General features: G+C 42.0%; 2 protein-coding genes across 2 annotated transcripts; both read left to right on the top strand.

Moving 5' to 3' along the window:
• Positions 1-492: 492 nt before the first annotated feature.
• fundc1 (FUN14 domain containing 1) lies at positions 493-3404 on the top strand. Its single transcript, XM_041056795.1, has 5 exons — positions 493-580; positions 1088-1241; positions 1843-1918; positions 2038-2166; positions 2607-3404. Exons 1-5 carry the CDS (start codon positions 508-510, stop codon positions 2682-2684), a joined length of 510 nt encoding a protein of 169 aa, XP_040912729.1. The 5' UTR covers positions 493-507; the 3' UTR covers positions 2685-3404.
• Positions 3405-3930: 526 nt separating this feature from the next.
• efhc2 (EF-hand domain (C-terminal) containing 2) lies at positions 3931-13554 on the top strand. Its single transcript, XM_041057410.1, has 15 exons — positions 3931-3972; positions 4376-4564; positions 4863-5013; positions 5238-5461; positions 5778-6029; positions 6845-6952; positions 7585-7723; positions 8566-8731; positions 8832-8974; positions 9496-9692; positions 9968-10101; positions 10491-10685; positions 11749-11841; positions 12128-12227; positions 13426-13554. Exons 1-15 carry the CDS (start codon positions 3931-3933, stop codon positions 13552-13554), a joined length of 2262 nt encoding a protein of 753 aa, XP_040913344.1.
• Positions 13555-14815: the final 1261 nt, after the last annotated feature.

Below are 14815 nucleotides of genomic sequence, written 5' to 3'. Positions count from 1 at the left end.
GATAGAACTGCCTACCTGAGTTTTGGCACATTTGAAAGTCAGATTTGAGGAACATTGCCTACCTGAGTAGCAATTATTGCTACTATATGAAAGTTATCTATAACTGAAATTCATCCACAAATTTATTTCATATGACAATGGCCATTGTTTCACTGCAGTGGGAGAAACCACTGGTTAAAAACCTAATTATTTTCCCTGCTTGCTTGTACATACATTTACTCCCACTGTTTATCAGCCAAACATGCCAAATTTGACCTGATCTTACAATAAGTATCTATACTGTATAACATATACAGTATAAAGTATCGTTAAGGTATATGTCCATGTTCGCTCTTCCTGAACATTGTTCTTGGACCTGTGTGTAAATACACCGAAAACCAATAAAACTTATTATAACTAATATTATTATCACTATTGTTATTATTATTCTTACAGTCTGTAAATAAAGGTATTATTTAATAGGTACATGCCCGTGTCTCGCTTTCTCTTACTTCTACCGTTGAAATTATGCAAATGACGCCGGACGTGCAGGCAGCTGAGGACAGACCAGCGTACTCCAAAATGGCGAACCGCAAAAAGGGTAAGCAGGCCTTTCACTCAATCACATCTCTGTCCTTACCGGCACACGGGGTATGGTCTAAGCAAGATTTACACACAAGATGTGTTTGTTGACTTTTATGTGACATGTGTGTATCCTTAAGATTCCGCTTCTCCTCGCGCTGAAGACCCGATGTCTTCAGACTTAGCGTCTGCAGCTAACTTTTCAACTGTCTCTTAGCTTTACTTGTGTCTGATGCTAACTTGTCATCGGGCCTGAGAACTTTACTAAGTTCCGATTATACTCAGCAGTGAAGTGATCGCTAGCCACCATTGACGCGTTGAAACCCATGTAATGCAAACATTTGGACTGATTCCTTTTATTTTTAAGTAATAACTGCACATTTGAATGTTGTGTTAAGTTTGTTGTAGTACTGCGACAGATAAACCTAATATGGGCGTATTGCCCTTTAAAGTAGTCTGTACTGCTGGGCGTCATCATTCGGCGCCATTGTATGCTGACTCCTTTCGTTTTTCCATGTGGACAAAGAAGTGGAAGAGGAGATTTACGACAAGGTCGTGGACCTGACAGAGTATGCCAAACGTCAGCGATGGTGGAACCGCCTTTTCGGAAACAGCTCCGGACCAGTAGCAGAGAAATACTCCGTGGCCACACAGATAGCCATAGGGGGAGTGAGTGGATGGTAAATACTCGCCCTCTAAATGCATTATGCTGCCTTCAGATGCCTCTCGTTAACTCTCCCACTTAGTTTTTGAAATAGTCCAGTGCTGAGTTAGGTACATCACACGCGGCCTCTGTGGCCATGGGTTGTACCCTGATTTACCATCTTGGCTCATGTCTCTCTTCTACCCCCCTTCATTTCTATTGTCTGAATGGAGTGGGCTGCCTAGGACCCTATGTAGTATACATGTTTAATTAAACTGAAAATAAATTCAGTGCTCTCTACCCTTAAATTGTATAATTGTTCAGCTGGGTATCATATAGAATAGAATAGAATAGAATTTTATTTGCCATTTGCACAGATACATTTCAGTACATATGCATTGGAATTCTTGTGTATCCCTCCCCTGAGTCAAGCTTACTAAAAGGTTTAAAGAATACAGTAAAATAAGAAATAACCAAGAAATAAATAATACAAAAGAAGAGCAAGATATCAGACAATGTCTTGGTTAGACTTCAAGTGTTGGGCTATTCACTGCTGTGCAAAGCTTAACGTGGTCATTTTAAAGGCAGTTGAACATATTATTTATGTTAGATTAACCTTCATGGTCTGTTCATTTTAGGTGTGCAGGATATCTCTTCCAGAAGGTTGGAAAAGTTGCAGCTACAGCTGTAGGGGGAGGCCTCCTGCTGCTGCAGGTATTCTTCTATCACTAAGCATAAACACAGAAGGGTTAAGCCTTATGTGATTATGTAATAAAAACATTTTGGTGAGTCTTCCTCTTATCTATTCTTCATTTTACTGACTCTTTCTTCAGATAGCTAACAATAGTGGCTACATCCAAGTGGACTGGAAGAGAGTAGAGAAGGATGTCAACAAAGCCAAGAAGCAGTTAAAGAAGGGCACCAATCAAGCCGGCCCAGAACTAAACACATTTGTTGAGAAGGTGAGACCTCAAAATTTTAATGTATTGCTTTATTTTGATTGCCCAACACACAAAGGATAATCAAAACTCTGCTGTCAGTTTAGTAATAATAATATGTTTTCTGCAGTCAAATGCGAAACTGTTTTTTAACAATTTTAAAACTTAAAAGTGCACCTAATTGGACTGTCTTTAAATAAATAAGTTATATAAGTATTTCGGTTACCTATTCATAGGTGCCGGACTTACAGCCACACAGTATTTTTCCCACTCACCCTAAAGTTTTATATCAGAATTTGAATCAGAAAAACTTTGATCCCTGCAGGTTGCTTTGTTACAACTGCTGAACACCTTTTACTTTTCCCTGCTCTTGAAAATTTGCTGGCGAATCAGAAAAACAAATGAATTTGAACGTGAGTTATTGATCTGGCATGGAACTCAGACATGTTTTCTGTCTTTTTCAGTCCACAGAGTTTGTGAAGAAAAACATTGTTGTCACAAGTGGTTTCGTTGGGGGATTCCTGCTTGGCCTGGCATCTTAGGGCCGTATTTCTGTATTTCTTTGATGTCATGACGAACTGTAGGTAAAAAGTATAAATCATTGCTGGATGGTTTTTAAGTGTTTTGACAGTAAGCAGCCTGTTTCAGATTAGCTTGCAGCTATGTGTCTCGAGCTGCACATAATTTCGTCTACTTTAATACTGTACCTCCATGTGACAAGTCAATATGGATGTGGGACATCTTGGTTAGACGAAGAATGGCTATTGCAAAATACACCAAAATACTCCACTTTAAAGGTAAAAAATTATACATATCATACAAAATTCACAAAAATGTAAAGGTTATCAGAGTGTTGTATTTTTTTAATTTATTTATTTTTACCAAACTGACATTGTACCAGAAGGAAAAATGATGTATTGTTTTTGTGCGCAATGAAGCCAAGCCAAGTGCAAATAGATTCAAATTCATCTCGAAATGGCAGATGGTGCCCATAGGAATCCATCAATGCCAGTGTTATATTTTCCAATTCCAGACTTAATCATCTTCAGGGTTAAAACTTGGATTTTATGCTCAAGTGCTGACTGCTGTTGGATTGTTATGCCCTTTTAGAAGGGCTACATGTTTGATGGGTTATGTTAGCCACCCCTGCATCTCTTTTTTACTTATTTTATTTAGCCATAAATGTATGCTTTCGGTACTGAGGGCTGTGGTTTGTCTACTCTGTATGTTTGATGAACAAATAAAAAAAAAAATCAGTCTAACTATTTCACATTTATTTTATGACAGTATATGTATAATGGTGCAAGCATGTCTCTTTACTTATGACCTAGAGTCTAGGTCGTCTCTGGAGTCACTGCATGTTATGTGTTTAGTTCCTGAGCTTGGTTTTAATTTAATTGTAAGTGTTTCTCTGCCCTTAATTAAAGAGTAAATGAAAGTACAAGTGCCTCTTAAGTTTACAGATGTGGTAAAAATAAAAAACGTGTCGTTTGTATCCACGTTCAACCTGTTACTGAGGACACAGGATGTATTTTGCACAGTACAGGTATTCAGTTTACTTTTTGACTTTACGTTTTAAAGTATCCAGAGATATTTTTTTTTTAACCAAATTTAAATTTTTGTTAAACACGTTGATTAAAATCTCAAATTTGTGCACGTGCTGGTTCCTTCGGTTAGGAACGTTGCTAAGATACGACTCCAAACAAAACGCCTCCATAGAAACCAACAGACGGTTTATTTCAGACGAGTTAGTACCAAGAAAATTATCGACCGGTGTCAAAAACCGCCATGGCTTTACCATTTCTACCTGGGACTTCTCCCAGTAAACAGGTAAGTTTTCTATATTTGATGTGTTTCACACAGGTGTTTTACCTGTAGCTTAGGTTCGGCTCGGACACGCTGTTAAAGACCTGATGCCGGCTAAGCTAACATCACAGAGCTAAATGAAGGTGTATTTCACCAACTGCCTTAATTTACATGGACAGACAACAAATAGAAGTGGAAGTGAACTAGATACCTCTATATCCAGCTTGTTTCGACGTTACAGGCACATGAGAGAAATTAAACCATAAACCATGTAATTAGTGATTTGGCTGTGGTGGAGAGCTCTAAAAAGTGTTAGCTAATTTCATTAGCTTATAAATAAATTATTAGTTAACGTAATGATTCGGTTCCATATAATGTCCATATTTCAGTGTGGTTTTAAAGATGCTTTCTCCCTTCTGTACCACAGATGGGGAAGGAGAGATTCCACAAGTCCCAACATTTTGACTATTCCAACGGAGTCCCCATGCTGGTGGGATCTGAGAAGCCGGGCATCGGAGGAGAGCTTTTAGTGGGCCAGAAGATTAAACCAGAACATTCTGTATACCCCAAAGGACAAGGCAGTGACTTACCATCGTGGGTGGCCTTTGACAAACAGGTGATGTGTCGTGAAATGGATCCGTTTTTCCTCCACTGTCATGCACACACACATTTTTTTGTCCAAATCAGTTGGATGGAGTTCTGGTCACATGAAATGGACTGACAGCTAACATTTAGCTGTGGCTTTAAGCATTTATATGTTACATCATTTTTACCCACCAGTAGCACTAAAATTTGCAATGCACTGTTGTCAAATAAATTTTAACAAGCCAATATTCAATTAAACTGAGCTAAATTCAACCAAAAAGCCCCAATTTGATTAATCTCATTCACAAAATGCCACTTTGTACCTTCAGGTTTTGTGTTTTGAAGCATACTTCCAGGAAGCTGTGCCTGAGGCACGGGATGAGACATACAGAATCAGGAAGTGTAACATCTACTTCTACCTGGAAGATGATACTATACAGGTGGTGGAGCCAGAGTGCAAGAACAGCGGCATCCCTCAAGGTGAAAAAGGATGATTTATCTGTTTGTGATATCAGAGCAAATGTCTTACGCATGTGTCTCAAGTGAAAATGTTTTAATGTTCATCTTCTTTTCTCTGCTTTGAAGATTACAACTGGCTAAATGATCCATTACCCAAAGTAAACAGACAACACACTTCATTGAGAAATGATGATGATTTTAAAGCCTGTCGTTTATCATTTCTGGTTTGTTGTGTTTTGTGGCAGGAACACTTATTCGTCGCCACCGCATCCCACTGCCTCCCCCAAATGATGACCAATTCTACAACATTTTCCATTTCAACATCAACCAACAGATGGTGCTGAACTCCCGCACATTCTGTGTGACCAACTGTGACATGTTTACCAAGAACTTTCTCACAAAACTTGGTGTGCGCCTAAATGACCCCACCACTGTACCTGCTGACCCCTACAGCAACTTCCGGGAACAGGTGGGCATCAGTCAGACCATTTTTGTGGAATTCAGATTTTTATTTTCTTCAGGCATTCTCATAAAAAGAACATGGCAGAATTAAGTGTTTCATATAACACATTAGTAAAGTCACATTTTTATGATCAGGGGAACAACTAACAAACATTTTCACCCAAATCTTTTTTAAATCTTAGTTTTTCAAAGAAGTGGTTTATAATTTAGTCGCTGAAACAGCAATAATACAAACACATTCCCTTTATTGTTAATCATATATTTAATATACATGTGTGGTAATATTTTTTGACTGTTCCTATTTCATATGTTTCTTCAACCAGACTGAGAAAAGTATGAATCCGCTTCGTCCATATGAACGACGGGACACACTAAAGCAGTTCCTGGACTATGACCGCAAAGTCCTGCGCTTCTACTGCTTCTGGGACGACACAGGGAACATGTTCGGGGACCGTCGGGAGCTCATACTGCACTACTTTCTGGCTGATGACACCATAGAGATCCGGGAGGTTAGCTCCCCAAACTGTGGGAGAGATTACGTGCCCAAATTCCTGCGCCGCAGCAAACTACCTAAGGTGAGGCGCCATGACAGGAGCTGTTCAGAAAGTGTCTTGGCCATGGGAGTGGAGAGAGGAGGGAATAAAAAACACACATCATAACCCAGATCCTAGAGGTTGTGGAAGTACATTTTCCAGGATGGTGAGGAACATGTAGGGAGCTCATGAACGAAGCAGAATGTTTCTCACAGCTTGCCTCATACATTTAGTGCATTCAGTTTTGTCTATTAGCAGGTTTTACATTTATAGATAGTTATTCCAAACCTTGCAGTGCCTCTCTTTCTGGTTGGGTGACTTCTTTTCATCTTTCTCCCACTATCTCTCCCTTCACCGAGACCTCATTCAGTCTGACAGGACTGCAGTAGCATCCAGTCTCCCTCAAGCATTTTGGCTTTCTCCTCCAGTTACCGACTGAAGCCTGATTCATCTTGAAAGACAGCCAGGCCTCAATCATGGGTGCATGTGTGAGTGTGTGTTGCTCGTGCGTGTGTGTGTGTTTTCAGTCCGGTAATTTTGTTTGTTTGGATGCCTTTTATTAAATGTCAGCCCTAAAGGTTGACCAGAGTCCACCATCCAATGGGAAATCACCACATCTTTAATGACTTTTTTACTCTGTCTCTTTTCCGTTAGTATGCCTCTCTCTCGCTCGTATACCTGTATATCTATCTTTTATATTCTCTCTCTCTCTCTCTCTCTCTCTCTCTCTGTCCTGGTATCTGCTTCTGTGTTTGCATGCAGAATGGCGCTCACCTCTGTGAAGATATTGTTTCTATGTGTTTTGTGTGGCAGTTTCTTCCTTTACCTGCCTGTGGTTGTTTGTTTTTTCTCTGCAGCATGCTCCGGCCCAAATGAAGCAGCCCGGAGAGATCACAGACCGCACAGTGCTAAATGTGTTGTCCTCTGAGAGTCAAGGAGCGCGCTACATACTGGACAGCCTCAAAGTACGTCCGGTCTCAGCCGTGCTCACGCTACAAACATGCTTACATGACAACAAGTGAAGTGAAATAAAAAAAAAAAAAAAGTTATTTGAGGGTCACTGAGGGGACTGTTGTCTGAAAAACTATGTGAACACCCTAAAATTTATTTCCAGTTCCAGTTCCAGTTTAGTTAATAATCTTAATGCTACAGCATACAATGATATTAGACAATAGTGTTTTTCCAACTGTGTGATAGGAGTTTGGCGAGACCCTTTCCTGTTTCAGCAAATTGCTGCTCCTGTGCAGAAAACCATGACCTGAACCCCTGAAACTGGAACTGACTTTGAGCCATTCATCAGTGCAAATGCTGTTGTAGCTGAAAGGGACTAAATCCTGCAAACAAGTTACCAAAATCTTGGGGAGAACTTTCCCAGAAGAGTGGAGGATGAAACATCAACTTATGACGCCCGTAGTTTTGCAATGAGATGTTCAAAACTCACATATTCATATAATGTCTTACTGTCCACATACTGTAGTGCTCAGGTGAGCTTGTACCTGAACGCCATTTTGACCGATGCGTGTGCGTTTAGCTAAATGTAGTTTCAGGTCTGTCACTCATCTCACTCTCTCCTCTTCCGTCTCCCTCTCTCTTGCAGACTGGATCCGTCCATGAGGCGTTTTATAAGGACTGTGATCTGACTGTTGGTGGGGAGGTGAATGTGTTTGGCAGGAGAGTCATCATCGCTGACTGTGATGACTTCACCAAAGACTATTACCGCTCCAAATACGGCATAGGTAACCAGTGCTGTCGTGTAGTGGATTATTTATTATTCATTTCAGTATTGCTAAAAATGTGTGTATGTCATGTTTCTTCTGACAAAAGCTTTAGAACATCTGTTTAAAAAGCACATTTTGATGTGTAAACTGACTGATTTACAGCAAAGTTCCTTTTCCAACACATTTTACGTCACACATTTGAATGGCTCTCATCTTCAGTTATCGGCTGCATGTCCCTGCATTGCATTAATCCGAACACTTGGGGGCAGTAACAGCAAGCACCAAAACTGATTCCTGAGACCAGTGATACAGGCTGCCTTTGCTCAGAGGATGAAGTATTTTTTATTTAGAAATGATCTGAGCAATTTAGAAAACTGGTTCGAGCTCTCTCTGTGGCCTGTCCAATGCGGTGGTTCCCTCAGCACCATCCTTCGTCGCTGGATATTAGAACCAATAACATAGTTCAGCACCACTGACATAGGATACTCAGCCCCTCCTGCACTGGTATTTCTCCATGCCTCTACAGTTAAAGGCATTGGGGACCACGAGAGGCACACTGCTCCCCAGCAGGAGAAACTGAAGCTGGTCCTGGATGTGTCTGCCACCCTGGGCAGGTTTTGGGGCTTGCAGCATTAGTCACAGTGGTAAACCAGGCGGAGCCCCGAGTGACAGGCCACAGTGATGGAGGGTCCCGTCTGACTCTGAGCAGTCAGAGGTCAGTTTAGGGTTACAGGCAGACCCAGGCTGCTGTGCTCCTGCATGGATGGATTACCTGCTGGCCTCTGATCATTTCTGCTCTCCTCCTGGGTTTCTTTATTCTTTTAAGTGTTTTGTCTTTTCTTTCTCCTTCGTGCTCTCAGAGGACTTCACCCCAGTGCAGTACAAAGCTCCCGCAGCCCCTAAGCCCCCGAGGCTTGTGCCCCCCTACAACGGCTTTGGCTCAGAGGAGGACTCTCTAAGCTCCTGCCAGGGCCTGCTGCCCAAGCCCCCACAGAAAGATTTCCACAAATTTATGGAGAAAGACAGGTTGGAAGAGTTGTAGTCACAATCAAATTACACAGTGAGATATTTGTGTCTGTGTGTGTTAGTGCTAGATCCCAACCCTAGTGTGTACATGTCCCACTAGATGTGGCCTAGAGAGTAATGTGCTGAATTTCCACGCCAAGATGGTGACCACCGATCCAGTTGACGGAGAGAGGGCTTTCAACATCTCCTTCTACCTGTGTGATGACTCCATCAGTGTGTTTGAGCGCCCACAGAGGAACTCAGGTAAAAACGTTTGGACCATAGCTGCACCGGAACTGCTCCCTGGACATCAGATACAAATCTGTGACTCTCGTGGTAAACATTAGGTTTTTCAGATTCAGTTTCCATTTCCAGAATCTTTTTGAAACAGATGAAACAGATGATGTTCAGTCCACAGACCTCATTTTTCAGGGATGGAGACGTTCCCACTACTGTAAATCAACATTTGGCTGTATTTTATAGTGTAAGATGAATAATATTTCATGGACTTTTCAACAGGGCTCCAAAATGAGATATTCAACCATTTCATGTAAAACAAAACAATATGAGTAGAATTTAAATTCCGTTTAGTTTTTCATTTGATTTAAAATTGAAAAATACTGCCAACATGATATAAAATGAAATACTGCTTTAAACACCAAAGACCATGTTACATTCAACAAAGCTGATTTTCAGTGAAGTAGAAAAATAGTAAAGTTTCAACAGGATCAGTAAAATTAATTATTCCTCTTTTGTCTTTCCCTCTCTCTCACACGGTGCAACAGGTGTGCTTGGTGGGAAGTTTCTGGAGCGCAGTCGTGTAAAGAAGCCAGGCCAGGAGCTGTTTAAGAGCGAGCCGTCCGAGTACTTTAAAGCTCAGGATCTGTACGTAGGAGCTACCCTCTGCCTCCACAATAAGAACTTCCAGCTTCTGGATGCTGATGATTACACCCTCAACTACATGGAGAAGCATGCTGAGGAGGTAAGGAGGGAACTGAAGGAGGAATGTTTGTTTCCAGTGGTTTTCTAAGGTTTATGTATGTCTTCTGTTTCAAAGGTTTTGGTATCATGAGCTTGTTTTCAGCAGTGGTTTTTAAAACAGGTTGCTAGAGTTGGTTTGTGTACAGTTTACCAGTTCTAACCCCCAAAGCATTACCTGTTCACTGTGTATTGCTATGAGGCAGTTATCTTTTCCTTTGGTGTTGTTTAACGCTACATGTGATTAAAGACCGCATGTTTGTGTGTGATTGTCTAAAGTTCCCCAAAGCCAACGTGGGCCACATCCTCAGTAAACTACGATCCATTCCAGAGGAGAGACAGAGTGAGATCAGGAGATTTCTGACTCTCAGTGACCCCAGCAACACTGGCTTCATCCCCTATGAGTCACTCAGGTAGAGGAAGCAAAAACAAGTATAGTTTGATCTGATCTGTCCAGCATAGCCCCCCTTACAGTCACATGTACTGAAGTGGAGCATCAGAGTCTACTCACTTGGAGCTAAATCTTAAATTTAAGTCTGATCATAAAGTATATTTCCTGTTAACAGTATAATGGTATTTATCAGCTGTACATGTGTAAATCCAGGAAGAACAAGTCAAACAGATGGTAAGAAGCTCAGATAGTGACATGCTTGTTAATGATATCAGGCAATTACTGTCCAGTTCAAAGGATGTCAGTACGAGATGAATGGACAAAAGGAAGAAAAGACAAATTCTATACATACTGGCCTTAAAGTTAGGACTGTGAGATGTGGTAAATGCATGTCTGTGTGCTGCACCGCAGGGGCCTGCTGATGGGCCTGGACTGCAGACTGTCGGAGCATGAGGTGCTGGTGCTGGGCCGACATTTCTCCGAGCGTGAGCAGCCCGAGGTGGACGTGGGCCTGATGCTGGCTGTGGCCCAGGACTTCCTCAAAAAGAAGCAGTTTGAAGAGCTCCCTGACATGGCCAGAGCCTTCGCATATCACGACCAACACAAGTAGGTGACACACATATCTCACACACACACACGTTAGCTTAAGACAAAGTACTGTTACAAGAGACACCCAGAAACACACACAGGGAGATAGCGTCACAACAAGACATCAATCATGCAGCCAGTGGCCCCATGTCTCAGAGCCACGATTAGTTCCAGCAGTGTGAGAATGGAGCATTGGAACCAGATGAATCCTAAAGACCTGTACGGCATGAGATTCTGCAGGCCAGAGGACGCACACACACACAGACACAGACACACACACAGACACACACACACACACACACACACACACACACACACACACACACACACAGACACACACACAGACACACACACACACACACACACAGGTGTGCCTCTGTCCCTGTCCGTTACCTTCCTCCTCTTTTTGAGCATAAAATCGTGTTTGATTCATCACACCACATGTAACTGCCCGTTCCTATGCAGTAGACCTTTGAAATGGGTTGGGTCAGATGAAATGGATGGTCAGCAGTGCCACAAGGCCAAGCTGACTTGTCTGTTTATATTGGTTGTGTTGACACCCTCAGTTAGTGTCAGATTATTCATCTGCATCCCTGTAATGAAGACGGCATGACAAGAATGAGCCTCTGGACCGTTCGGCATTACTGTGGAAAACAACTGTGGTCTTAGAGGACAAGCATCCTCTGTTTCACACACTCACATTGTCTTCATACAAATTCAGTTTTCTATAAATAATATTTAGATATGAGTGCAGCAGCTTTTAAAAATATAAACAAAGGCCACCTGATGCAGCCGGTGGCCTGTAATCCCTTATCTTATGTGTTCAACTGCTCAGCACTGACTAATGATGAGAACCTGCTCAGTGTTTCTAATGAAGTTTTAAAAATATCCTAAAATGTGGATTATTTTCAGTTTAGACTAGATTCTGAAGGAGCATGTGTATTTTCTTTGAGCTTTATTCAAATAACTCATAACAATAAACGGGCAAATGGTCTGATGTAGCTCCAAATCCCTAATATCACAATTCTTGGCTTTTCGTCTTGCTGGACACCCGTGTCTCTGCTTTTCTTTGCGTCTCCAGAACCGGCCGTCTCTCTGCCAAAGAGTTAAGGACCATCTGTAAGGCCTTCCGACTTCCCCTGCCTGAGAACCTGCTCAGAGGTCTGCTCAGCAAGTAAGAGCCCACTAATCACTGTGCAATTCAGGGTAGAACAGTTCAAGTTCCCACTGCATTTTCAGAATGGTTTTGAATGATTCCTTTCACTTGATTGTAAAGTATAGCCCGGTGCCTTGCCCAGAAATTTTTCTTGGCATGGTTAAAAAAATTTTGGACTGAATACCACAAAAAATATTCATTGGAAGAAGTGGAAAACAGATTCATGTAAATCAAGTGGGAGCTGTTGTTGGAGGTTTTTAAATAGTGTGTACCTGTTTCTAATTTGGCTGCACGTCTGCTGGAGGTTTGCAGATGGGGATGAGATTGACTACCATGCCCTCCTGGCTGGCATTAACTGGTTAGAGAACCCTGCTCCCCCAGTAATGCCTGAAGACATCTTAAAGGTGAGCGAGAGGAACGACAGTAAAACAAAACTTTTTAGAACTCTTTAGAGGAGAGCGAATCAGAAAAGTACAGTAAGTGATTTCAGCGTGTGTGCACAGATTTTTAAAAAGCTGTAATTGAAAATCAATCCACATCTTAGCCTGCGATGACTCAGTGGAGAAGTGAGCCAAGAGTAGAATGAAATGAGTGGGAAGGAATGGTCAGATAGACAAGACATCAATTTATTGTGCACGGGAAATGACTTGAGACACACACACACACACACACACACACACACACACACACACACACGGGGTGGTCAAAAAGGAAGGAAGTAGCTCCTTTGTTCTTCTCTCTTGTATTTGTATCTTTCCTATGTAATGCTGATTTAACACGCTTTGCCAACTCTAAGTAGAAACAGGCCGGCACGAGAGATATACACCATGGCATGACAACAAAGGGAGGCCTGCAAGGACAGAGTGAGAGCGGACTGAATCGGTGTGTGTGTGTGTGTGTGTGTGTGAGCGTGTGTGTGAGCGTGTGTGCGCCGACTTAATTCGCCGTTTTCCTCTGTCACGGTTTCCATCTGCTCCTTGTCTCTCTGGGTTCTTATCCCAAGCTAAACTAGCTGTTGATCATCTCTGAAGGCGTCACCAGTATTGTGTCTCACAGTGGGAACACAACAGGAATGTTGTGTTGACTGACCCAGATTGACTGACTTCTTCCTGGAAGCCGTTTTGCTCTTTGCAACAGTTCATGTGTGGTTTAGTTTTGCCAGTTTTCATATTACCTCTATTATTTTCTTTCTTTCTGTTCATTATATTTAACAATCTTGGGACCGATTCCCACTTCCTGCTTTAGAGAAATAGCTAAATTACATTTGGCCTCTAGTGTTCTTTTGTTTTCTGTGTATGAGCTTTAATCGGTGTAATGTAGCTTAAAGGCAATCCCAAGTTTTAAAACTTTAAATGAGGCAGTGTTATTCACAACACAAGCACACACTGAATATTTAAGGTGGTTTTCTATTTGTATTAAGAAAAAACACAAATCAGCATAAAGAAGAGATGTATCACAGAGAAACAAAGTTGAACTATTTAAAGGAGGATAATAAATGCAGAGACTAAAATAGTCAATTATTGGTAATGCTGAACAAATGAGCACTGACCGTGTTATAATGTTGTCAGAGTTGTGTTGTGACTTGTGTCCTGTTGTCTCCAGTTTGATGTGAACCCGAGGTTTGACGTCGGCATGGCTGCATTGAAAAACATCAACTACTCTGCTCTCCTGGGGGATTTATTCAGCTTTCCCTCCAACAACGGTGACCCGACAACCGCCACCTCAACATAGACGCACAGCGGGAGGTGAAACTATTTTGTCTCACAAACAGATGCACAAACATTACTCCATTAAAGAACATGGCATTTCAGCACGTGTGTTTTCATTGTGTGTCACACTGGAGATGTGTAAAACTACAGGGGGGTGGAATGTGTGCGCATAATTTGAAAGTTAGTTTTCTTGTATGTGAATATTTTGGCAGTGATAGTCTGTTCAAGTGTGAACAAACAATCCAGTTAACTGGGAAAGTTCTGAGAGCGCAGATGCTTTTTGATGTGCTCGTGTGTGAGTCTGCTCGTGTGTCTGCATGAGCTGGTGGGAATCTCTCTGAGACACGAGGCATTAAAGCAGAACCATATTTCGGGTCTGGCCGCTGTGCGCTCACACACTTTCTGATTACAGGACATTACACTGTATCCTGTTCTAAGTTAATGAGGGGGAAAATTGCCCTTGGAATGAATGATGTGTGCTGTATGTTGACTGTGCACTGGCTGCATCTTCCAACAAGACAGAAGCCATCAGCACTGTCAGCCCACAGCTGTGGAAACCATAGATGGGCTGTGATGAGTCCAAAAGCCGGGAAGTGTGTCCAGACTATAAAGACCTGGTATGTTTATCATCAGGGATAATTCTCACATGTTAACGTTGACAAGTAGAAAGAGTTATTTCATGTCCTTTTTGTTTTCTGTTGTTACCTGGTTGAGAGACTTTGAGGCTTGTTGCAGCATCTTTGGCTTATTGTTAACGATGGTAGTGGGATTAATTCTCTTACATTAATAGGATGGAAACATACATAGGAGAATATCAGGAGAGTTTAGGAAGCGTGGTTTAATTTACAAGGAACTGCACTCGCATGTGTTTGACTCTGTGTGTGTGTGTGTGTGTGTGTGTGTGTGTGTGTGTGTGTGTGTGTGTGTGTGTGTGTGTGTCTGTGTCTGTGTGTCTGTGTGTGGCAGTGTTAAGACTATAAAAAGGCACAGGTTGTTCAGGTTGAGGCGCCACAGTAATCAGAGCCTGCATTGCAAATTCTAGTAAGGGGATAAGTCAAACATTAGGTAATCAACCACCAAATCCCCTCTATGTAACCAGCACACACACACACACACACAGCCCTCCTGCCTCACCCCCTTCACACTGAGCACAGAAACAGTGCATTACATCACCCCGGGCATTATCAGGTCCTCTCTGTCTACTTTCACACATACTAAAATATTAACTTCCCCAGTCACCGACCACCGAAACACAAACGGTGACGCCGCTGCGGTCGGCAGTG

This window comes from Toxotes jaculatrix, chromosome 15 (assembly GCF_017976425.1).
Source record: "Toxotes jaculatrix isolate fToxJac2 chromosome 15, fToxJac2.pri, whole genome shotgun sequence".
Classification (NCBI taxonomy): Eukaryota; Metazoa; Chordata; class Actinopteri; family Toxotidae; genus Toxotes; species Toxotes jaculatrix.
The sequence above is the reverse complement of the archived record's forward strand: the minus strand, read 5'-3'. Positions and strand labels throughout refer to the sequence as shown.